This window comes from Pseudorca crassidens, chromosome 3, assembly GCF_039906515.1.
Source record: "Pseudorca crassidens isolate mPseCra1 chromosome 3, mPseCra1.hap1, whole genome shotgun sequence".
NCBI classification, from domain to species: Eukaryota; Metazoa; Chordata; class Mammalia; order Artiodactyla; family Delphinidae; genus Pseudorca; species Pseudorca crassidens.
The window spans coordinates 161,215,986-161,241,247 of record NC_090298.1 but is presented as its reverse complement, the minus strand read 5'-3'; the positions used below and the strand labels follow the sequence as shown (position 1 = coordinate 161,241,247).

At 56.5% G+C, this 25,262-nt stretch overlaps 1 protein-coding gene and 1 non-coding gene across 11 annotated transcripts in view; both read right to left on the bottom strand.

Annotated features, from left to right (window-relative positions):
• Positions 1-25,262, bottom strand: part of CRTC1 (CREB regulated transcription coactivator 1) — an 80,173-nt gene that overhangs the window by 21,377 nt on the left and 33,534 nt on the right. For 8 of the 10 annotated variants that reach the window (XM_067733310.1, XM_067733307.1, XM_067733305.1 and 5 more), the window contains exons 2-7: positions 12,403-12,519; positions 11,126-11,173; positions 9,436-9,573; positions 8,354-8,415; positions 6,242-6,336; positions 4,107-4,192 (exon numbers count right to left, since the gene is read on the bottom strand). In XM_067733310.1, coding sequence (XP_067589411.1) covers positions 4,107-4,192; positions 6,242-6,336; positions 8,354-8,415; positions 9,436-9,573; positions 11,126-11,173; positions 12,403-12,519 — 546 coding nt within the window. The remainder of the gene's footprint in view (positions 1-4,106; positions 4,193-6,241; positions 6,337-8,353; positions 8,416-9,435; positions 9,574-11,125; positions 11,174-12,402; positions 12,520-25,262) is intronic. The other 2 variants (XM_067733306.1, XM_067733309.1) reach the window with 1 other exon arrangement.
• On the bottom strand, positions 3,647-3,753 carry LOC137222834 (U6 spliceosomal RNA). Its single transcript, XR_010942625.1, has one exon. It is a non-coding gene; the product is annotated as a U6 spliceosomal RNA (small nuclear RNA).

The window sequence follows — 25,262 nt, the reverse complement described above, 5'->3', positions numbered from 1 at the left end:
CTGTCTACCTGTGGGCACAGCCCAGGGGTGGCGTGGTCCCCTGTGCGAGCAGGCATTGGGGAAGAAGAGGAAGCTTGCCCACTCGTCACATCTGAACCCCCCCAGGGCTGTACCATGGCTGTTAGCAGCCAGCCGGGGGGCAGGGTTACTGAAAACTCCAGGCTAACACCCTGTGTCACTCCTGAATGGAGGCAGGCAGGGCTCCAGTGGCAGGGGCTGCCTCTGTTCTGTGTGCCTCTGTCCATGGCAAGGAAGGACACCACGTGGAGAAGCCTGAGGAGGCTCAAACCGCATGCCCTAAGTGACACAGAGGGCGCTCCCCACACCCCCTGCTGACCCGCCTTGCAGCGGTGCGGTGCCCCAGAGCTGCGACTCCCACAGGCAACCCTGCTGCTGACGTGCTCCCTGGCCCACGCGGCCCAAGGACAGAGACCGTGGCTGCCCTGGACACCAGCCCCGGGGAGAGGGTCCCAGAGAAACCCTGTTTCCCCTTCTGTGAACCCGGGACATTATCACCATCCAACAACTGCAGGCTCCAGGCAGGGTCCCCAGACCTATTCAAGGACAAAGGAGGAAACTCTCTTCCGACGGCAGCAGACATGACTGGACAGAACCTGGCATGCTGGTGGCGGGCTCGGCTGTGTCATGTTCCCTTATTCCTCTCTGCCTCTCGGGCCCTGGGGCAGACACTCCTGGCTGACTGTTACAGGAGCATGGACACACCAGCCGGGGCGGGGGGGGGGGGGGGGGGGGGGGGGGGGGCGGGGCTAGGCCTACAGGAGCATGGACACACCAGCCGGGGCGGGGTGCTAGGCCTACAGGAGCATGGACACACCAGCCGGGGCGGGGGGGGGGGGGGGGGGGGGGGGGCGGGGCTAGGCCTACAGGAGCATGGACACACCAGCCGGGGCGGGGCTAGGCCTACAGGAGCATGGACACACCAGCCGGGGCGGGGCTAGGCCTACAGGAGCATGGACACACCAGCCGGGGCGGGGGGGGGGGGGGGGGGGGGGCGGGGCTAGGCCTACAGGAGCATGGACACACCAGCCGGGGCGGGGTGCTAGGCCTACAGGAGCATGGACACACCAGCCGGGGCGGGGTGCTAGGCCTACAGGAGCATGGACACACCAGCCGGGGCGGGGCTAGGCCTACAGGAGCATGGACACACCAGCCGGGGCGGGGGGGGGGGGGGGGGGCGGGGCTAGGCCTACAGGAGCATGGACACACCAGCCGGGGCGGGGGGGGGGGGGGGGGGGCGGGGCTAGGCCTACAGGAGCATGGACACACCAGCCGGGGCGGGGCTAGGCCTACAGGAGCATGGACACACCAGCCGGGGCGGGGTGCTAGGCCTACAGGAGCGTGGACACACCAGCCGGGGCAGGGGGGGGGGGGGGGGGGGCGGGGCTAGGCCTACAGGAGCGTGGACACACCAGCCGGGGCGGGGTGCTAGGCCTGCCTCCCATGCACACACCCAGTGCGGTGGGGTGGGGGGGGCCCGACTGGCATGTGACCAACAGGCATTTAGCCCCTGCAGGGAGTGCCGGAGGAACGGGTTTCTACTTGGCCGCAGGCTCCTTAATTCCGTGGGTAAACACTCGCTTCATTACCAGATTTTTTTACAAAGCACTTTGACAATGACTTTTTCTAAAGAATCTTTTCAAAAGCATTCCACGAATGTTATGGGATCCTAAGAGATTTCTAAACAGTATTAAAAATTCACCCATCACCCCCCACCCCACCCCCAACAAATCCACAGGAATTCCTTTACTGACATCCTCACAGATGCATCGTTTTGAGCGGCAGTTAAAGGAAGTCTGGCCAAGATGCCGGGCTCTGCCACCATCTTCTCACTCCCAGGATGCTGGGGCCGTCCCCCTCCCCAGAGTCACGACGCTAGCCATCTTCACTTTCTTTATGGCAGCACCACATTTGGGCATGTGTAGGGACCCTGCTGTCCTTACTGACGCACCTCTCTGCAACTAGACGTTTCAGTTACTTTTTGACTTTGTTTGGGTTGTTAGAATTTTTAAGTTTCTCCCCCCAAGTTTGAAAATCATATGCGTTCCTTGTGCAAAACTGGAACATGCAGACGGGGATTAAAAGGCCAGGGCTTCCCTGGTGGCGCAGCGGTTGAGAGTCCGCCTGCCGATGCAGGGGACACGGGTTCGTGCCCGGTCCGGGAAGATCCCATGTGCCGCGGAGCGGCTGGGCCCGTGGGCCGTGGCCGCTGAGCCTGCGCATCCGGAGCCTGTGCTCCGCAACGGGAGAGGCCGCAACAGTAAGAGGCCCGCGTACCGCAAAAATAATAATAATAAAAAAAAAGGCCAACAGTGCTGCTCACACCTGCACTCAGGTCTCCCCCAGGGCCTGGTCCTGCACGCCCAGGGATCTGTTGGCATCTTTACGTGTCTTGTGCCTTTCTAAACAGCTTTATCCTGCTCTTTCCACATACCAGTTTTATCACAAGTCTCTCATGCCTTTAAAATTCCTTCAAAGATCCCAATTCACACACACAGAGCTTTCCACACGAGGGACTGAGGACAGTTTCCTTATAAATCCCCCACTGTCGAACATTCAGGTTGTTTCCTGTTGATTTCAAACGTTCTGAACACATGCCTTTGAGGAACATAGTGCTGTCTGCTCGTTCATCATCTCCCTCCGAGTTCCTGACAGGGTTTCAATTTAAAAAAAAAAACATTCAAAATTGCTTTAGTGTTAGTGCATTTTTGTCCTATTCAAATTCGTTGGGGGCTTCCCTGGTGGCGCAGTGGTTGAGAATCTACGTGCTAATGCAGGGGACACGGGTTCGAGCCCTGGTCTGGGAAGATCCCACATGCCACGGAGCCACTGGGCCCGTGAGCCACAACTACTAAGCCTGCGCGTCTGGAGCCTGTGCTCCGCAACAAGAGAGGCCGCGATAGTGAGAGGCCCACGCATCGTGATGAAGAGTGGCCCCCGCTTGCCACAACTAGAGAAAGCCCTCCCACAGAAACGAAGACCCAACACAGCAAAAATAAATTAATTAATTAATTTTTTAAAAAATTCGTTGAAATCTGTATTCATGGCACAAATTCCATCTTATCACTAGCCATTTTTGTAGGTTGAACTTGAGAAATTTGTTTCTGGACCTTGAAATAACACAGAAATCCCAATCCAATTGGGAATTCCAAGCAGACTCTGTACTCTAATAAAAGCTGCAATTATTGTGCAAGTGAATGGAAGTTTACGTTTAAGAATGAGGACAGGGAATTCCCTGGAGGTCCAGTGGTTAGGATTCCGTGCTTCCACTGCAGGGGGCACAATTTCAATCCCTGGTTGGGGAAATAAGATCCCGCGTGCTGTACGGTGCAACAGAAAAAAAAAAAAAAGAATGACGATAAACGATGATAATTACCCAATACTGTGGGTTAGTAGAACGATCACAGGCTAAAAATTAGGAGGTATACGTTCTAAACCCTAAGTGTCTTCACAGCCTTGGGCAAATCACTTAACTTCCCTGGCTTCAATTTCTTTCTTTTTTCATTGAGGTATAATTCGCATATAATATTATATTCGTTCCAGGTGTACAACATAATAATCCGATATTTGTATATACTGCAGTGATCACAATAAGTCTAGTTAATAGTTAACATCTATCACTACACATAAAAATATGGAACGCTGTGTGAATCTGCACATCATCCTTGTACAGGGGCCATGTTAATCTTCCCTGCACTGTTCCAATTTTAGTATACATGCTGCCAAAGTGAACATAGATTTTAATTCCTTACATGGTTTTCACCAGTGTAACAGGCCTGCCATTAGTATTCAAGGCTCATGCAACTGGTCAAAACTGAATGAGGTTTAGGCAATTCCCTGGTGGTCCCGTGGTTAGGACTCCGAGTACTCACTGCCAAGGGCCCCGGTTCAATCCCTGGCTGGGGAACTAAGATCCCGCATGCTGTGCAGCACAGCCAAAAAAAAAAAATGGAATGAGGTTCACACTTCAGGGAAGGCGACACTCCCCCAAGGTGCTATTCTACCATCTTCACGTGGGTTGTGCTAAAAAAAAAAAAAAAAAAAAGATCAAGAAGGAAAACCACTTCCGAAAACCCTTAGGCTCTTACCTTCTTGGTGTCCCATGCCTGCTTGGAAAGGTTCTTGTCCATCTCTGATGTGGTCTCCTCCATTCCAGGGACTGTTAATAGTAAGACTGGGGTGGGGTGGGGTTGGAGAAGAAGGAGAAGCAGAAAAGGAATCTTTGCAGCTGTGCGGTGGCACCAGGAGGGCACTTCCCTGACATACAGAGTCGCGACCGTGATATGAATGAAGCTGCCCCAACAGTGACTTCTGGGGATTGTACTAAAGCAAAAAGGAGTTTCGTTAAAAAAAGAAAGAAAGAAAGAAAGAAAAAGAAAAGTGAAAAAAAAAAAAGTCAGAGAACTTGTGACTTATAAAGAAATGAAAATGAAAGCTCTGGAGCTAAGGACGTGTGTCAACTCTGCCTCTCACAGGACCCACTCAGGCCTCGGGCTGCAGAGAACAGCCAAGAATCACTCCCCATCTCCCACGACTGGTCACCTCACCCCGTGCACCCCACCTACAGCCCTGTGGACACCTGCCTCCCCCTCTGGGCTGTCAGCACCCAGGGGCCAGGCCCTTCTTGGGCTTTTGGCAGCAAGCCACGTAGCTCAACGTAGTCTGAGGTCGATCCAACCATGGTAGCTACGGCTCTGTGAGTTAGCTGCAATGCCAACCAGTCCCAGAGGAGGAAAGGAGGAGAGAGAAGGTCTAAGGGACTGGATGGGCATCGGTCGAGGCCCTGGAACCAGCTGTGCCTGAAGGCCCCTTTCCTTAAAACTTTCAACACTTTCTTTATGAGATCCAGTTTCCTGATGCCTGTTGGAGGTTCAGTGCTGCAATAGCGCCACTATGAACATAGTTAGAAGGAGGAGGTTAATTCCTCCTTCTAGAAACCTGGACTGGGGGATGGGAGGACAGCCAGGCTAACACCAGACTTCGTTACTGCCTGGGCCCCTCCTAGAGCAACGGGGAGAGGTGATGTGTCCCACCCCCCCCACCCCCACCAAGGCCAACTGGACTCTGAGCTACCAGGGGTCCTTCCACGGTCACAAAGAGTCCCTGGGGAGGGTGAAGCCCACTCACCCACCCCCAAAGCCCCAAGTTCCTGGCGGACCTCCCTCAGGATAGACAGCGCCCTCTGAATTGCCCCCAGCGTCAGGAACAGGAGGGAAGTACCAGGTCCATTCTCGTCACCCCTAGGCATTTGGAATCCTCGCTTTTATTATGGAGACATTCCCTTCTGCAGTCTCGCCTCTGATGCCCAATGAGCTGGAAAGATCACATGAGGAGAGCCCCTGCCCACCAAGGGGTGAAGTTCTGGTTGACCATCCTTCTTCTATCAGCAAAATCTCCCTGGTATGTTTACATACTCACACAGTGAAATGCTACCCAAAAAGTGGTAAACGTTTGGACCTGCAGTGTAAATGATTAACTGTCTGGTTTCAGTGTCCTGGAGCAGATCAGGCCCACATGGGCTTCTAGGGCTGGCCTCATAGCGTCACACTCCCCTCTCTGGGTGACACTGCCCCAGTTTTTAAGATGCCATGTACCTTCCTGGAAGGTCCCAGGGATGCTGCCTCCATACCTAGCTCCAAGGAGGAACTGAGGCCTGGACACAGATCTGCCCCAGCTGCAGGGGTGTGTGCATGACCCAGTTGGAAAGGAGGCTCTGGACAAGAGTTAGGGGAACAGTTAGCCTCTTTTCCACACACTGTTGCCAGGACAGACCCTGTGGACCAAGAGGTTCTGAGCATCAGAGCCGGGAAATGATCCAGTGTGAAGCCCTGGATCAAACGCTACCTGAAGCTGAACATCTAGCTCCGACTGTCGGTCACGAGCTGATAAATGCCCCTTTTCCCCGGGCTTGCTGCTCCCAACATTTGAAAGAATCTGCAAGGCCCCCAGACTGCACGGCCATACCCTGAATCCATAATCAGAAGCCAATCTGAGTTTGCAGAGACTGTTTTCTCTGCCTAGAAAACTCCTACGCACTCCTCAAAATCCAACTCAAATAGCACCATCTCCAAGTTTCCCTGAACCCCTCCCCTTGTCCCACAGCACCTGCTGAGTCTTCCTTCTCAGGTCTGTCCACCTACATATTTGTGACCTCTGGGAGCACAGCGGTCAGCCACTGGACTTGCCTGACCCCAGGAAAGACACCCATGGGCCCCGTTGATACCTTTTTTCTGGTGCACGTCCTGGGACCCACCCGTAAAAGGCTCTGGCTGGGTGGGCGTCATTGTGCTCTGGTGAAGGGCAGAGTCAGAATTGGTCCTGGGGAGAGGAGAGAGACAGTGAGCCTTGGCCCCAAAGGGGACGAAGGGACAGTCCTGGTTCCACTCTATCTGGGACCCACCCGATGGAACAGGGTGGCAGTCGTGGGTCATTTTTGTGAGCTGCATACCTGAGCAAAAACCCTGAAGAACCACAACAGTGATTTTGGTTTTCGTCTGCAAAGGCTGCAGCAGAGCTGTCCGTTCGTTCCTAACCAGCCCCTGCCCATCCCTGCCCCTTCGATGGCCTTCGCGGCTTTAGGGAAAAGGTAGTGCTTTCCTGTTGAAACCCTGAAGAGAGAGGGCCTGACAGTCCCACAGTGGCCCAGCCTTGGGTGTATGAACCCATCATGGAGTCCCCTACTGGTTACCAATAGCCAAGGGGGGGTCTTGCTCCAACCACCCCAGTGCTCCCAGGAGTCTGGGAGAGGCTCCACTCTCTGCCCCAATAACACAATCTGCCCCCAGCTGCAGGTGCCTGGAGGGAGGGTCCTCAGAAAAACCCCTCAGCTGCCTAGGAAACCAGGGGCAGCCACGGGGAGCTGGGCAGACACGCAAAGGGCAGGTCCAGCTGCACAGCCAATTCGGGGAAACAGCCACACACCCCCAACGGGGATGTCCCAGACACTGAGAGTGACGTGGAGGAAACTTGGCTCAAGGACAACAGCAGGGTACAGAGGACCGGGCTGTCTCTGACCCAGGGGCCAGCTGAGCTGTGAGGAGCCAGGGGGATCCTGGCTCCCCACCAGCTGTCTGTCCCTGAGCAAGTGTTCTGACCTCTCTGCGTGCTTTCTTATGCCTAAAATGGGGAGGATAACAGCACCAACTCCACAGAGCTCTGTGCGTCTTACATCAGTTAATGTATGTGATGGTTGAAATAGGACCTGGTATATGAACACGTGCTTGGTGGGCATTTAATTATGTTATTTTTAAATTTTATTTATTTATTTATTTATTTTTGGCTGCATTGGGTCTTCATTGTTGGGTCTTAGTTGCTGCGCGCGGGCTTTCTCTAGTTGTGGCGAGCGGGGGCTACTCTTCATTGCGGTGCGTGGGCTTCTCACTGCGGTGGCTTCTCTTGTTGCAGAGCTTGGGCTCTAGGCGCGTGGGCTTCAGTAGTTGTGGCACGCAGCCTCAGTAGCTGTGGCTGACGGGCTCTAGAGCGCAGGCTCAATAGTTGTGGCGCACGGGCTTAGATGCTCCGTGGCATGTGGGATCTTCCCGGACCAGGGATCAAACCCGTGTCCCCTGCATTGGCAGGCGGATTCTCAACCACTGTGCCACCAGGGAAGTCCCTAATTACGGAAGTCCCTAATTGAATGATATATTTTGTGCTGTGTTTTTTTTTAATAGCTTGTTTACTTTGGGTCTTTGTTTACTGAAGTCACCTACATATGTTTTTTTGCGTATGTGTGCTAAAATAAATATAAAACTTGCCTTTTTAACCATTCTTAAGTATACACTTCTATGTCATTAAGTACATTCACACTGGTGTGCAACTATCATCTGTGTTATTGTAGGTATTTATATTAACTATATTATTGTCATCTTAGATCTTCCTAGATGATGGCATTATGGACTTTTTTTTCATCTTCTAGATGCATTTATGTATTTTCCTAATCTTCTAGTAATAAATATATCTTACTTTTCCAATCAAATTTTCTATGGCTTTTCAGGAATGTGGGAAACAATCATAATAGAGCATTAAATAAAGCAAGTGACAACACTGAATAGTCAGTACAATCCCAACTTTGTTTAAAAAAGAAAAGGAAAAAAAAAAGTCATAAATAGAGGGGGAAAAAAAAGTCATAAATAGAGGGGGAAAAAAAAATCCCTGGAAGACCCCAAAACTGTGACCTCATTGTTTACAGGGATAGAGCTGATTTCTAGAAACTTCTGGATGCTTCTAAGTTTTGTCATTTTTAAGTGACTGCATATTGGTTTTCCAAGCACGGCCACGATGAAAGTATAGTTTTGTTTCCAATGAGAGGGCTGGGGGTTGGTTCTGGGTCACTGACCTTCTCCAGCTGGTGTCCGCAGGTGGCGAGAGGTACACGGTGCCATATGGGCAGCTGTCCGCGTGAGTGTAAGTTAAGGGGATGGTGCTGTCAGCTGAGGCCCTGCCCCGAGCCTCAAGAACCCTGCGCTGGCCAGCCCGAGTAGCCAGGCTGCTGGGAGCCGGCAAACAGCTGGGGCCTCGGGGCGGGGGCCTTTCCTGCCTGGCTGCGAGCAGCCCCCAGGGTGCAGCCCCATCCACCTAGCACTCAGCACTCACCCCCTGCAAGCGCACGTGCAGGCTGCACCCCTTCCAAGAGGGGCCTCAGCCATGAAACGGGGGCCCGTAGGGGGGGCTGCAGGGAGTCTAGTTCAGCTGACCCCGGTCTTGACTCTTAACTTTGGGCTGACGGGGTGACTCCCAGGGCCCGAGGGCTTGGTCTGGTGCCCAGCTGCTCAGGCTCCCCCAGCCCGTGGAAACGAGAACCAGGAAAGAACAGGCTTCTCTGTTCTAGAGAGCCGGGGTTCCCAGGAGCAGCCACTCAGAACGCAGTGGCGGGGGAGCCTGGCTGGTTAAGTACCAAGGGGCAGCCAAGTCGGTGGTGGGGGTGGGATTCCTCACAACCTCTCTGCTTGGCAGAGGCGCAAAGGCAAATTTTGTGTCTTCAGATCAAGCCTCCCTCTGATCTGTGTCTGGCTCAGATCCCCCTCGGCCCCACTGCCTTGGCTCCATACTGCCCCCAGAGGGGTCCACCACCATGGCCCTGACGTGTGGGTGCCCTGCTCACAGCCTTCCTGGGCCCCACTGCCCAGTCAGGCATCTGAGCATACCCTCCCAACTCTCATTTCAAGCTGTGTGCTCCAGTGGCCTACTCTGTGTCACTGTTCCCTGTGCTCCCCTAGCCCCCGCCTGGCTAAAGGCTCCTCAGCTTGCACTGCCTCCTCCAGGAAGTCTTCCAGGGTTGCCATGCAATGGCACCCCCCTCTTGGTGGGGCCCAGTAGCCCTGGAGGACTGGAGCGGCCCTGATTCTATCACAGAGCTGGCAGCAGGCAGGTCCATCAGCTGGATGAAGTGGTTCCCCCCCCACTCTGGGAAAAGGATATCTGCCTTCCATGTTTGTCCACTGACAGAGGCCGGCGATGTGGGGAGCCAAGGCGGCCACGCTCCCGGTACACTCTGTCCACTAGCCCATGGTGCCGGGTAGTTCGGCTGGTGTCCAGGCCTGAGGACTGGAAGGGTGTCTGGGGGTGGGGAGGGAGGAGAGGAAGAGACGGAAAAAAAGAGAGAGGAACCCAAACCACGGTTACCAGCTGTGGTCCAAGATCTGACCCAGCTCTGCCCCCAGGATCTCGCCTCAGGGTCCCTCTACAACCCCCCTGCCCAGTTCTGGAGACACCCTCGGCTACTCCAGACGGGCTTCCTTTCCTCCTCGGCCCCTGCCCCCAGCCTCCGAGCACTGTAGGGGTGGCGGCGCGCTGGGGTTCCAGGTGCCGGGGCGGCAGGCGTGCAGTGCAGCTGGCATGCACGGGCCAGGCAGAGCGGCGCAAGCTCGGGGCCCGGAGCCGGCCAGGGTGCCAGGGGTGCAGATGGCCCGAGCACCCCCTCCCAGCCTCGCCAGGTGCAGACAGGCCTCCGCCCTCTCTCTCCGGGCCTGGCCGGCCTCCTCTCCCCACCTACGTCATCCCTGGAGGGGCCTGCCAAGAGACAGCCCCAGGGCTTCCAGCCCAGGACGTCAGGGGCCCACCTGGCCAAGTGCTGGCTCCCTGGAGGCTCCTCGTGGAGCCTGGGGCTGGTCCTGATTGAGACTCGGCCCCCACGCACTCTCCCCCACAGCCTTGTCCCAGCACCACCGGCAGCCAAGTGCAGGCACTTTCCGGAGCCCTGGCCCACAGCTTGGCTGGACGGGGCTCCCTTCCAGCACCTGGGGCTGGCATGAGGCCCCCGGTCACGCCCGGCTCCCGCTCCTGGCTCCATGCTCCTGAGGTCCCCAGAAGCCTGCTCTCCACCAGCCCTGGTGCCATGGGCCCCTCACCATCTGACTGGGGTGAGACTGGCAGCCTTAGCTAGCTCTGGAGGCAGCTACCAGCCTCCTACCTGGCCATCTGGCCCTCGGGCCCTTCTGTCTTCTCTGGGCAGCCAGGCAAAAAGCAATTTCCTCCGGAAGAATGCCACTGGCTGGCTCACTGCTCTTCTCCACCTGTCTGAAAACCTCGGCTAGCATTCAGGGCTGACTGCTCTCCCTGGTGTTTGGGGACCCCTGGCGTCCGGGGACCCCGTCTTTCTCTGACCCAGCAAGGACGCTGCCAGCTTGGGTCTTTCTGTGCTTCTGCCTCCAAAAGGCTGTGGGCCCGGGAGATAGCAGTGACCGAGGGAGGGCAGGAACCTCACTGTCCAGGCACAGACACCAGAGGACAGGGGCCGTTCATCTCCTCCCAGAGATGCCTGGAAGCCCAGAGGGGAAACCAAGGCGGCTGAAGCAGAGCCAGAGGCACAGAGAAGCTCGGGCCCAGCCACAGCCCAGCTCGCCAGGCCGAGTTAGGATCCGTGCACACGCATGTGCATGTGTCACAGGAACGAACCATGCAGCGTTGGCACGCATGCTAGGATCCCCCGGGGAAGGGGTCTCTCGACGCGACCATATGCACTTCCCCAGACAAGGGGGTGCAGAGCGAATCTGCTTCCGTTTGGCAGACGGGACACCTCCCGCTGGGCCACGGGGGCGGCCGCACAGGAATACCCAGCGCCCGCACACGTGCCGGGGATGCCGAGGCCTCAGCCCAGGGGCTCATTTACCAGAGAGACAGGAGCCGCTGCCAGAGCCTCCCCCAGATATCCGCTGGGCTGAAAATGCAAAGAACCAAGACTTTGAGACACTCCTGCCTCGCCTGGCCCCCCAGTGGGAAGCCCAACAGGCCCCCATGCACCCTCGGCCGACGGGGGCTCTACAGTGGCCTCAGGCAGGGCCAAGTTTGGGGATGCCCAGCGAGACACTGTCCTTGACGGAGGAGGGGATGGGGAAACAGAGGAAGAGGGGAGCCAGGGAGGAGAGGAGAAAACCCAAACTAGAAAGGGCCCTGACAAAGAGGTGAGGCTTTTGGAGCATGTGAAGATCAGCCTGACAGCCCCATGCATCTATCTGCTCTGATGTGGAGGCCACGTGAGGAGGGCCGTGCTCCAAGAGGCCCTGGGGATTCAGAGCTGAGCCAGCCGGACCCCAAGCCAGCCTGCGGGACCCTGGGCTGGTGCCCTGACACATCCCAGCAGCAGTGTGGGAGGAGTGCAAGTTGAGGAATGACTGCGGGGTGGGTGGGGGCTGAGCTCCCTGTGGGAGCGACCCAGCTCCACCTGGCCTGTCAACATGCTAACGGACGTGGCTGTCTCTGGGGCTCTGTCCCAGCCACGGGACAAGTGCGTGGCTGTTCGGTGGACCTGTCCCTGCAGGAGTCCAGATATTGTGCTGGGGGGCGGGGGGCCCAGCTATCGGCCCAGCTCCTGGGCCCACCGTGCCCCCACTTCCACCTGCAGACCAGGGTCGAGGGACATGGCCCAGGAAAAGAGGCCGGCCCTGCACCAGGCAGGCGGTGGACCTTATCTGTCCTTATTTATGATAAGGACGTGCGCGGCAGCTATGCGGCCTGCGGGAGCCGTGCTGTGTGGGTCTCTGCCAGAAAACGTTTGCAGACAAGTGGGGTCAGGCTGAGGGGCCTCCTTCTGAGAATTGCTGGGCTTGCGGATTAGTGAAGCGGGACGGAGCCAAGCCCCAGAGGCCCTGAGCAGTTCCCGCTGCCGCACAGTCGGCCAACAGGTGTAGCGGCTGCCGAAACACTCACAGCCAGACCTCGGCCTCTCTGTGGGCTCCGCTGACAGAGGATGGGCAGGGGGGATCCGGGTGAGGCCTGGCCAGGCCATCCCAGGGGAAGGAGTAGGCGGGGGCTGGGTGGGCGGCGGCAATTGTCTGGTGACCCCAGCTGTTCACCGGCTGTCATGCACGCTCTCTTGCTCTGTGGCCAGGGCCCAGACTGCAACACACTCCAGGTGGGAGGTGGTGTGGGAGAGGAATGGGGGCTCACCTGGAAGGGCAGATCCACGGTGCCGCTCCCAATCTGGTTCACGTTGGGCAGGGACCCGCCATAGTACTGGCCACGGCTTGGGCCCAGCTGCAGGTACTGGGACTTTTGGAGCTGGAGCTGCAAGAGAGAAACCGACAGCTATAGTGTGGGGGGAGCGGGGGTGGTGGTTCCTGAGCACACTCTGCGGAGCATCATTCCCGAGGGCCCCAAGTAGTGGAGTCAGTGGCACCGGGCACAGAGGGTGTGGCACCCCCATGACTCAGATTCTCAAAGGAGCCATGATTCTCTCCACCAAAACCAGCAGAATCAGAGACCCGAGACGCCCAGGTGGCCCTCCCCAGGCAGGGAAACTCGCCCTGGGGGTGCTGCCTCCATGAACTTGAGGGGGCGTCGCCAGCTGATTCAGACAATTTGTGAATAAGCAAGAGTATCAAGTGGACCTGGAGCCTGGAGCCTGCGCAGGAGGCCCCTCACCCCCCCAGGGGAGCCATTTCTTATCACGCCAAAGGCTGCGTTCCTGGGGTGCGGGCCAGAGGCTGCGAATTTACGCCCGGACACAGGAGAAATTGTCTTTCCACTGGCCTGAATCAGAGAGGCCAGCTCAGAAGTGCAGTGCTGGCTTTCAAAGTGCAGCATGTACAATCCCTCTGACAGCACACACAGGGCGAGAGGGTCTGCCAGACCCCGCCTGAGTTCTAAGGAGTCCTGCCCAAGCCCCCAGGCTCCTTCTGCCTGCCCCGCCAGCCTCACGCATTACAGAGCCTTCGTCTGGGGTGGCTGCATCCCTGCACAGTCCTCTGCCCATCACTCGTGTGGGGATTCGTCCTGCTGGGCCAGGCCTCAGAACCAGGAGTCCGGGGCTCCCTGACCAGCCACGGCTGCCTTGGTGCGGGGCTGGGACTGGGCCTTTCCTCGCTGGAGCATCGATTCCACTTTGCCAGGAATAGCAGATGCTCGTGACCTGGTTGACACCACCGGTGGCCCTAGGCCCTCAGCCAGGTCCCCAAAGCCTGTCAGTCTGCCCAGGCTGGTATGCAGGTGCTGTGACGGAGGGGTGGCAGCTGGGCACCCGGGGAGAGGTGGGTGTCCGCTCCAGCCGGCTGGGGCGGTTGCTAGGGTCGACGCTGTGTACACAACAAGACCGGCTCACGTTCCCTCACAAACAGCTCCTGGCAGCACTCCGTTTGCTGTCCGCCCACACCGCCCGGCACTCCCACGCCAGACCCGGCTTCCTGGGGGGCCTCCGACACCGGAGGGGGAAGTGAAGCTCGGGAACTGGCTGCTCGCCCGGCCGAGCACCTCACCCAGGTAAACAGCTGTTTCCTGCGAGCTGCGGTGGAGCCAGGAGGGAGATTGACCTTGCTCCATTCCTCCGCGGGTGGTTCTCAGGCATCTGTAGGGTCCGGCCCAGGCTCTGTCTCCAATGGCTGGAGACGCTCACCGTGAACACCCCACTGTGTCCCTCCCTGCGGTTGCACGAGATGAAATAGGCTAGCCCCCGGTCAGGACGGAGGGGGAGGCCAAGTAGGATGGGCGATGGGCACGGGTTACCTTGCACCCGAGACCCGCCCCCCCCCCCTCGCCAGGCCCTTCTTGTGTCTGAGCCACGTGGCAGGAACTAGCCTTACATCCACCTCTCAAGAACCACCTCTCGAGTACCATGTGGCCCTGGGGAGCTACAGCCCCCTTCTGGGCCTCAGTTTCCCCCTCTCTAGAGTGGGTGGTCCAGGTGAGCGTGTGTGCACAAACGCTGGTTGTGTGAGATACAGGAAGTGCTTATAACACACGTGCTTCTGTCCCAGGCTGAACGGCCAGCTCTGGAAACCGCGGCATTCTGGAAAGTACTCTGCAAAGCTGCCACGTTCCGGCCCAGAGGGAGCCCAGACTGGCGACAGGCTGCTCGTGGCTTGTGCGCTGCTGCAACAGTGGCCCTCTGGCGGAGGCTTTCTTTCCCTTGATGGTTCCCAAGCCCCACCCACTGTGCTTTGGGAATGTCAGGCTTTGTGGTGCGGCCTCTGGAGTGGACACAGTGCGGGGCCCCACTCGTCCTTTGGGGGGGACCCCTGTGCTCACCCTCGGTTGTATGTGGGGCTGTGCAGGAGAGTTAACCTGGCCCAGGGCAGTTTGACCTTTGCCCCCAGCTCCTGGGAAGTGAAAGCGCTGCCTGATAAAGAGTGTCTCTGTTTGCCTAGGTCCTCGGGCCACGCTGGGTATCTATGCCAACAGTGTGACTGCGGGTGGAGGTCTCAGGCCAATGCAATACCAGCTCACCCTCTGCAGCAGCTGCAGACAGCAGTCAGCAGCGTCTGTGTGGTGAACCCCAATAAGAACCCTGGACACCAAGGCTTGGGGCACATCCCTGGTTGACAGCCCCCATGTATGTCATCACACACTGGTGCTGGGAGAAGCAAGCACTGTCCGTGTGATTCCCCGGGAAGGGACAACCTGCAGCTCTGTGTTTGGAAGTCTCCTGGCCGCCGCCCCACGCCAGCTGTGATGCCCATGAACCCTGTGTGTGTGCCCATGAACCCTGTCCACCATCCCCATCCTGTAACCGCCAGGTGGCGGGCTCCCGAGACTCACGGTCTACTGGTCACAACGTGTCTGGTGCCAGCACTGCATGGGGTCACGCCGGACCCCCAGGAAGTGCTGCTTTGTGTCTGGCCTTGCCTCCCACCAGCATCCTGCAGCCCCAGATCTTTCCAGAACAGTCCAGTTCGTGTCTCTCAAATCCTCTTGCTCCCACGTGTGAACCAACCAACCAACGACATGGCGCCACACCCTAGGGGTCAGAGGTGTTTCAGGGTTGAGGCCGATGGGGACACGACAGATGACCAGGAAGCACAGCATAGGCCTTAGGCACCCTCTGAGCCGCCCTCCCACCCCAAGTGTCGCAGACGGCACCCCTGGGCCCCCGCCACGGGCCACAGAGCCCTTCTCAAGTCTCTGTGTCGTTTCACTGTAACAGACCCCGCGACCGTATGATGGTTTTCAGTGACTCCTGAGTCCTTCCAGTGAACTGCCGAGCTGAATGTAGTCTTGGGAACCCTCGAATTCTGCAGTTGGTGTCAGATGTGAAGGTGGTCTTAGGGACCCCCTTAACTTTTGCAGGGGCTGACTGCCATCCCAGGCCTGGCCAGGAAGCCCCAGGAGTAAGGTCCTGGGGTGAGGAGGTGCCAGCCTGGGCTCCACCCATGGGCCTGATGCCTCAGAGGGTCCACAAGGAGGAGAGCAGAGTGACACCACCAGTCAGGGTCTAACAAGCTGCCTGACGTTGAAGTTCATGCCTCTTCCCGCTGTCAAGCCACAGTCCCTTGTGCATCCCTCCACCCAGTGGTCCTCACTCTGTACCCCCTCGACGGCGCTTCCTACCCTACCCTACCCCCAACCTCGCCATAAACCCGGCATCCAAGCCAGGGTCTAACACTCAGCAGCACCTGCTGGTGGAACAAAGAAACACAGAACACATGAGTGAAGGAATGAATCAATGAATGAACACCACTGCTCCCGCTCTCAGGACGTGACTTTCACCAGCCAGGTGACAGTCCCATTTGGAGGCCACATAAGAACCTTTCAGGACACCAACACAACTCCTGATGCCCTCAGGAGGCTTGGGCCACCCCTTCCCCTCACCCCATCCTCATGGGTTTTGGCAGAGGCAGGCGCAGACAGGGCAGTGAAGTCTGGACAAGGCCCACCGGCTCAAAGAAGCTGTGACTCCCAGGCTCCCCCTTGCTTTTGGCCTGCGGGTCAGACAGTCTGGGGTCCAAGTCCAGGCTCCCCAACTGTAAGAGTGGACCCCACTCCAGATGCTGAGGGCAGGCAGATGCCCCATCACCCACGCTTTCACGGTGGCCTCCTTGCCTTCTGCTCTCCTCACTCTTCATTTCCTCTGGCCACCTGACCCCAAAGCACCCCGAGTTTGTGACTCCCCCCAGGGCCTCAGCCTGTGACAGCTCCCCCTCCACACCCACCCTGGGGGGGCCTCCCTGACACCCCACCCAAGGAGCAGGCCCCCCCAAGCCACCTTCACACTGGCCTCTGGCTTTGTTGTTGTTGTTTTTTCCCCCGTTGCAGAGCACAGGCTCCGGATGCGCAGGCTCAGCGGCCATGGCTCACGGACCCAGCCTCTCCGCGGCATGTGGGACCCTCCCGGACCGGGGCACGAACCCGCGTCCCCTGCATCGGCAGGCGGACTCTCAACCACTGCGCCACCAGGGAAGCCCTGCTGTTGTTGTTTTTAATAAAGTTTTCGGTTCACAGAAAAACTGCAAAGATGGCACAGGGAGTTCCGGAATCACCCTGCCCAGCTTCCCCTAAAGCTACCCTCTTCCTTTACTGGGTCAAAAGGAAGAAAAATGATAGCACCACTGACTGACCCAGGCCTTTTCCATATGCCCCTTGGTTTGTCTAGCCACGTTTGCCCCATCCAAAATGCCTGGCCCATGAACCCTGTCCACCATCCCCATCCTGTAACCGCCAGGTGGCGGGCTCCCGAGACTCACGGTCTACTGGTCACAACGTGTCTGGTGCCAGCACTGCATGGGGTCACGCCGGACCCCCAGGAAGTGCTGCTTTGTGTCTGGCCTTGCCTCCCACCAGCATCCTGCAGCCCCAGATCTTTCCAGAACAGTCCAGTTCGTGTCTCTCAAATCCTCTTGCTCCCACGTGTGAACCAACCAACCAACGACGTGGCGCCACACCCTAGGGGTCAGAGGTGTTTCAGGGTTGAGGCCGATGGGGACACGACAGATGACCAGGAAGCACAGCATAGGCCTTAGGCACCCTCTGAGCCGCCCTCCCACCCCAAGTGTCGCAGACGGCACCCCTGGGCCCCCGCCACGGGCCACAGAGCCCTTCTCAAGTCTCAGCACATTTAAGCATCACAACTGCCCTGTCTCAGGTGTGCTGCGGCGACCGCAACAAATTACCACAGACTGGGTGGCTTATAACAACAGGAATTCACTCCCTCACAGTTCAAGAGGTGGAAGTCCAAAATCAAGGTGTGGACAGGGTTGGTTCTTTCCAGAGGCTCTGAGGGATGGTCCGTCCCAGGCCCCTCCTGGCTTCACGGGGGTGGAGGGGGGGGGCTCCAGGCGTCCTTGGCTCACAGCTGCCTCACTCCGATCTCCGCCTCTGTCTCTACACGGCCTTCCCCTCTGTGTCTGTGTCTCAAATCCCCCTCTCCTTTCTCTTAGAATAATACCTGTCATTGGATTCAGAGCCCATCCTAATTTAGAAGTAATCTCATCTTGGGACCCTTAATTACACCTGCAGAGACCCTCCTGCCAAGTAAGGTCATATTCCCAGGTTCCAGGGGTGAGCACATGGACATATCTTTTTTTGGGGGGTGGGGGGGCGTCATGAGGCATGGGGGATCTTGGTTCCCCGACCAGGGATCGAACCTGTGGCCCCTGCAGTGGAAGTGCAAAGTCTTAACCACTGGATCACCAGGGAAGTCCCCAGGACACATGTTTTGCGGGGACACAATTCAACCTAAGACAGGCCCTTTGGGGGTTGCCTGGTGGCCTAGTGGTTAGGATTCCAGGCTTTCACTGCGGTGGCCCAGGTTCAACCCCTGGTCGGGGAAGATCCCACAAGCCGTGCAGCGAGGCCAAAAAAAAAAAAAAAGAAAAGAAAAAAAATAGTAATAAGACAGGCCCTTTGAGGAGGTTACCAGCACACTCCGCTTTCCAGATGGGAAAACTGAGACTCAGCAGGCAAGGGAACTGCCCAGGGCCATCAAGCTCAGAAGTGGCCAAGTGGGGCATAGACTCCACTCCTGGAACCTGACTCTCGCATAACCCTGTGGACCAGCGGGTGGCTGGGACCGCAGAGTGTCCCAGAGGCCACATCACATCACAGATCAGAGCACGCCAGCCCTTCTGGGAGCTTATAGTCAGAGCATCAACCCAACCATTTCGGCTCTGCCAAGGGGGACCCAGCACAAGTCTCACTATAAAAAGCCACTTCAGGTCCTGCTTTCGCCCTGGGCCCCTCGTTTCCACACAGGGTTCCCCCGCCCCGGCCCCTGACACAGCCTGAATGAGGACTGGCCCTCCCCCCCAAAGTCCTTCTCCCCCACCCGACCCCCACTCCCCCTACAGAACCATGTATAAATGGGTGGCTTCTCCAGCCTCTCCCAACCCCCTTGCTGACAGGACCCCACAGGGACAGAGTTGCCCAGCACAGCGTGCATCCCCAGTCTGTGTCCACATCCCTACTGGGCACACAACCCCCGATCCTGGCACCGTCCAAGGGGCTGGGAGGAGTGGGGGCCACAAGGCCGGGGAAGCACAGGGGCCCGTGGCCCTGGGAAGGCATGGCAGATGCAATCACTTCTCCAGGGCAGCCCCCGTCCGCTGGGACCCCCACAGGATACAGCAAATTCCCATCTGCCAACCCCTCCCAGGCCTCGCTGTCTAGAAGGAGCTGGCCTCGGTCAGGTCCATCAGCAACCACCATGGCAACTGGCCAAGCTTCTAATGAAATTAAGGGGAGTAGCTGAAGGCTGAGCTCTGTCCTGCAAAGCCAGGGCAGGCATGGGGGCCACAGCAGAGCACCAGAGAGGAGCTGTGAGCTCTCAGCAGACCTGTTTCCCCCTCTCACCACGAAGGTCTGCACTGTCTGGCCCTCTGCTCTCCCTCCCCCAACCACTGTGCTCTACCAGCTGAGGTAACTGCCTCAGGGCCTTTGCACTGGCCCTCCCTCCTCCAGAAGGCTCTTCCCGCTGGGACAGCCCAACACTGCGCACCTCTCCCCCACGGGGTCACCTCCTTCCTTCCACGGCTCACTATCCAAAACCACCCGACCAAGGTCTATCTCCTCCCATTAGACTGTCAGCCCTGCAAGGACCCTGGCACAATGGAGTAGCTTGGCACTCACACGAGGACTGAGAGACCAGATAACAGATGAACATGTGAATGCAGGAACAACTAACTGTTCGATGTGCTCAGAATCCCAGGCAGGGACAATGTTTCTCCTGTGCCCACATGGGACAGCCCACCCCCCGACTCTGGGGAAACTGAGGCCCAAGGAAGAACAGGCGGCTTCCCAAGTACACGAAGAGCCACTCGTGAGAGGGAGGTGGAGGGCAAATCCCACCTCAAGTGCAGGATCCTTCTGGGACCTGAGTGCTGAGCAGGACCCCAGGGGATTCGCACACCCTGGCCTGAGCATGGCCCCTCAGGGCTCCCCTAGGTGGAGTCCTCAGCAGGCTGCCAACAGCAGAGGGGTCACCTTTCGGGGTTATTCCCTGGGAGGGAGAGACCAGGGCTTCATCAGGTTCTCCAAGTATTCCAGCAGCAGTAGGGGCCTGTGGAGGGAGCCCCAGAGAGCCCCTGAAAGGGTCTGATTCTGAGTCACGTGGAGCTGCCAGTGCATTTTCCGGGGCCAGCAGTCCCTGAGAGGTGTGTGCACCCCAGTTATTCTGGCTGTGTCCCTCCAGGTTCCTTCCAAGGCCTGGCCCCAAGTGCCTGCCTGGTCTTAGCTTGTGCACCAGACGTGAGCTTGGGGAGGGGAGACGGCCCCTCCCAGGCTCCATTCCCAACATCTGTGGGTCGTGCCGTCTCTCCCCACACCTCTCGGAAACCTGGGGCTCTGGGGGAGACGGCTGTGCCTGCACAGGTACCCAACCAGGAAGGCCCGGAACCACTCTTCTCCCTTCTTAAACATTTTTTTTTCTTTGTTATCAAAATAAAAGTCACACAACATAAAATGAACCCTTTGAGGGGCTTCCCTGGTGGCGCAGTGGTTGAGAGTCCGCCTGCCGATGCAGGGGACACGGGTTCGTGCCCCGGTCCGGGAGGATCCCACGTGCCGCGGAGCGGCTGGGCCTGTGAACCATGGCCGCTGAGCCTGCGCGTCCGGAGCCTGTGCTCCGCGACGGGAGAGGCCACAACAGTGAGAGGCCCGCGTACCGCAAAAAAAAAAAAAAAAAAAAAGAACCCTTTTAAATTGTACAATTCAGTACCATCTAGTACATTCACAGTGTCGTGGGACCATCACCTCTAGCCAGGTCCAGAACATTCGCATCACCCCAAAAGAGACCCAGCGCTCATTAGCAGTTGCTCCGCATCCCCCCACCCAGAGCCCCGGCAACCACTAACCTGCTTTCTGTGTCTGTGGATTTGCCTGTTCTTGATATTTCACAGAAATGGGATCACACACTATCTGTCCCTCTGCGTCTGGCTTCTTTCTCTCAGCGTGGTGTTTTTAGAGTTCGTCCACACGGCAGCACGTGTCAGAGCTTCATTCCTTTTTATGTCTGAATAATATTCCACCACGTGGATGGACCACATTTTGTCCATTCATCTATTAACGCAAGTGTGTTGTCCCACCTTTTGGCGACTGTGACTAGTGCTGCTGTGGATGTGCATGTACAAGTATCTGAGTCCCTGTTTTCAAATCTCTCAGGTATGTACCTCCAAACAGAACTGCTGGATCATATGGTAACTCCATATTTCTCTTGTTGAGGAACTGTCAGACTGTTTCCCTCAGCTACTGCACCATTTTCCATTCCTACCAGCAGGGCACGAGGGTCCCAATTTCCCCACAACCTCATCAACACTTGTTAGTGTCTGTTGCTTTGACAGTAGCCATCCTGATGGGTGGGAGGTGGTATCTCATTTCAGTTCTGATTTTCATTTCCCTGATGACTACTGAGGTTGAGCATCTTCTCATGTGCTTATCGGTCACTGTACATCTTCTTTGGAGAAAGGTCTATTCAATTCCTTTGCCTTTTAAAAAAATTGGGTTGTATGTCTTTTTCTTGTTGAGTTATAAGAGTTCTTTATATATTCTGGATCTTAATCCCTTATCAGCTATATGGTTTGCAAATATTTCATTTTCTTGACAGTCTTTTGATGCATCGAAGTTTTAAATGCTGATATGCTCCAATTAATCTATTTTTTTTTTGCTTGTGCTTTTAGTGTCACATCTAAAACTCCATCCCTAACCCAAGTCCAGGAAGATTTACACCTATGCTTCCTTCTAGGAATTTTATAGATTGAGCTCTTACATTTAGGCTTTTGGTACATTTTTAATTCACTGTTGTTGGAAATTCCCTGGTGGTCCAGTGGTTAGGACTCTGCTTTCATTGCCAAGGGCCCGGGTTCAATCCCTGGTCGGGGAACTAAGATCCTGCGAGCCGTGAGGTGCGGCCAAAAACAGTAATAATTCACTGCTGTTAACTTTGTTGCTGCCCCAGTCCCACCTCACCATGGGCCCCCACGCCAACTGACAGCTCCACAGTGAGGAGAGCCAGGCTGCCCCCCACGAAGCGTGCCCGGTACACTGGAGTTTCTCATTACACGTCTACCGAGCATGGGAAGGAATAATGAATGAACTCGGGAATGAATGAAAGCATCACAGGCATGTGGCCGAGCGTGGATTCCAGGCTGAGTCACCCCGGCCCCCGGCCCCCCTGGCCGACTGAGACACTCCCCAGCTGCCTCCTCACTCGTTCCCAAAGTGTAAATACAGAACCAGATACACAAACACCGAGTGCGCCTCGGAATGCCTTTAATCAGGCCCTGCTGCCGCTGCCAAATCCGCATCCCCGGCTGATTCGGAGGGTCCGCTCTGAGCATGTTTTGTTTCCCTCGCTGGTGGCCGTTGTTGAGCACAGACGGTCGGGCTGGGATGTAGGAAGGGTCCCTTGGGGTCTGAGTGCAGCACAGCTGGCTCCTGGGGGGCCTCTCTCCCCTGCCCGCCAGCCAGGCACCCACTCTGGGTGGGGCCTCGAAGCAGCCCTGAGATGGGGAGACATGGCTTCACCTCCGTTTTACAAGGGGGGAAACTGAAGCCCGGGGGGGAATGACTGGCTCGCCCTGAGGTCACCTGGGAAACGGGACGGGGCCTCGGTTACAATCCAGGCTCTTTTCCTGGCAAACCTCAATTTCCCGGTGGCCCACAAGGCCCTCCCCTGCCTCCTGCCTCTGGGCCCTTGCACCCACCTCACCCTTTTCTGGAACCTTCCATGGAGCTCCTTCTCATCCTTTGGGTTTCAGCTCAAACATGACAAGAAGCCTACCCTGATCCCTTACTTCCAAAATAACCCTCTGTATTAACTCGGGCCGCTGTAACAAAATACCACAGACTGGGTGGCTTAAGCAGCAGATGTGTACTTCTCAGAGTTTCGGAGGCTGGAGTCTGAGATCAGGGTGCCGGCACAGCCTCTGGTGAGAGCCCTGTTGTTGGCCTGCAGAACGCTGCCTTTTCCCAGTGTCCTCACGTGGCCTTTCCTTGGGGTGCGTTCAGTGAGAAGTCTCTCTCTCCCTCTTATAAGGACACCTGTCCTATCGGATCAGGAACCCTCCCTTATGACCTCAGTTCACCTCAATCACCTCCTGCACGCCCCATCTCCACATAGGGTCACACTGGAGGCTAGGGCTTCCCCACAGGAATCTGGGGAACACAGTTCGGTCCGCAGCACCCTCTCACGGATTAGCTGCCGGCCTGTGTCTGTCTGGTGGGCCAACAGGCCCTGACAGCTGGGGCCCTGCTTGCCTGGCCTCCATAGGTGCCTCAGGGACCAGCTCCCATCCTGAGGAAGCAACCATCGACAGTTCTATCTGTTGTTCTTGTGGTTTGTTAATATTTATTTAGTTAGTTAGTTATTTCTGTGGCTGCGTCGGGTCTTAGTCACAGCGCATAGGCTCTTCGTTGCGGTACGCGGGCTTCTCTCTAGTCGTCGTGCTCCAGAGCGCACGGGCTCAGTAGTTGCGGCTTGCAGGCTTAGTTGCCCTGCATGGCATGTGGGATCTTAGTTCCCTGACGAGGGATCGAACCCGCGTCCCCTGAATTGGAAGGTGGATTCTTAACCACTGGACCACCAGGGAAGTCCTGTGTTTTGTTTCGTTTTGCTGCACTGCACAGTAGGCAGGATCTCAGTTCCCTGACCAGGGATCGAACCCACACCCCCGGCAGTGGAAGCACGGAGTCCTAACCACTGGACCACCAGGGAATTCCTAACAGCTGTATCTGGAATTGGGAAGCCCAGAACCGCCCCACACCCTGAGTCCTCTGGGAACACCCACAGCTAGCCAGGCCCAGGCGAAGCCCAGGGACCCCAGGACTCTCCCAGCAGGAGCCCCCAGGGTATAGGGTGGGGTGGCCTGCAAGGATAGGTCTTCTCTGGACCTGTCCCGGGAGTCAGTGAGGCGGAGGTGACAAGTGGTGCGTGCTGCTCCGGGGCTGCCGAAGACAGAGACGTGATGGGTGGACAATCACGGCTGGCGTTTCCAGAATCGGTGGTCCAAATGTAAAGTCATGTGCCTGTTCACCAGGGTCACGGGTGAGGGCCGGGTGGGGGCACGTGCAAGGCAGCACAGAGGAGCAGGAACAGCCCAGGATGAATCAGCTCAGCCACTATACGGGGGCTGCATGCCCACCTGGAACCTCAGGATATGACCTTGCTTGAAAATAGTTTTTGCAGCTGTGATTAGTTCAGGCTCTTGAGATGAGGTCATCCTGGATTTCAGGAGATCCCTAAATCCAACGACTAGTGCTCTCCGAAGAAGAGAACACAGAGACGGACAGGGAGAAGGCTGTGTGACGGTGAAGGCAGAGATCGGAGGATGCAGCTACAGCCAAGGGTTATGAGGAGCCACCAGAGCCGGGAGAGGGGCCTGGGACAGACTCCCACTGAGAGCCCCCAGATGGATCCAGCCCTGCACACACCTTGATCTGGGACTTCTCGTCTCCAGAACTATGAGGGAGTAGATTTCCGGGTTTTTTTTTTCTTTTTTTTTCTGTTTGTTTTTGGTTTTGTTTTGAATCTGTTTGTTTTTTTGTTTTGTTTTGTTTTTTTTGCGGTACGCGGGCCTCTCACTATTGTGGCCTCTCCCGTTGCAGAGCAACAGGATCCGGACGCACAGGCTCAGCAGCCATGGCTCACGGGCCCAGCCGCTCCACGGCATGTGGGATCTTCCCGGACCGGGGCACGAACCTATGTTCCCTGCATCAGCAGGCAGACTCTCAACCACTGCGCCACCAGGGAAGCCCTGTTTGGTATTTTTTTGATCCTTATGTTGTTATTCTTTTTTTTTCCAAAACAACTTTTTTATTGGAGTTGATTTACAATGTTGTGTTAGTTTCAGGTGTATAGCAAAGTGATTCAGTTATACAAATATATATATAGCTGTTCTTTTTCAGATTCTTTTCCATTGTAGGTTATTACAAGATACTGAATATAGTTCCCTGTGCTGTATAGTAGGTCCTTGTTGTTTATTTTATTTTATTTATTTTATTTTTTTGGCTGTGTTGGGTCTTCGTTGCTGCTCATGGGCTTTCTCTAGTTGCGGCGAGCGGGGGCTACTCTTCATCGAGGTGCGCTGGCTTCTCATTGCGGTGGCCTCTGCGGAGCACGGGCTCTAGGCGCACGGGCTTCAGTAGTTGCGGCGCGCGGGCTCAGTAGTTGTGGCTCACGGGCTCAGTAGTTGTGGCTCACGGGCTCTAGAGCGCAGGCTCAGTAGTTGTGGAGCACGGGCTTAGTTGCTCTGCGACATGTGGGATCTTCCTGGACCAGGGCTCAAACCTGTGTCCCCTGCACTGGCAGGTGGACTCTTAACCACTGCACCACCAGGGAAGTCCCTGTTTATCTATTTTATATATAGTAGTGTGTATCTGTTAATCCCAAACTCCTAATTTATCCCTCCCCCTCCCCCTCCCCTCAGGTAACCAGAAGTTTGTTTTCTATATCTGTGAGTCTATTTCTGCTTTGTAAATTCATTTGTATTATTTTTTTAGACTCCACATGTAAGTGATGTCATATGGTATTTGTCTTTCTCTGACTTACTTCACTTAGTATGATAATCTCTAGGTCCATCCACATTGCTGCAAATGGCATTATTTCATTC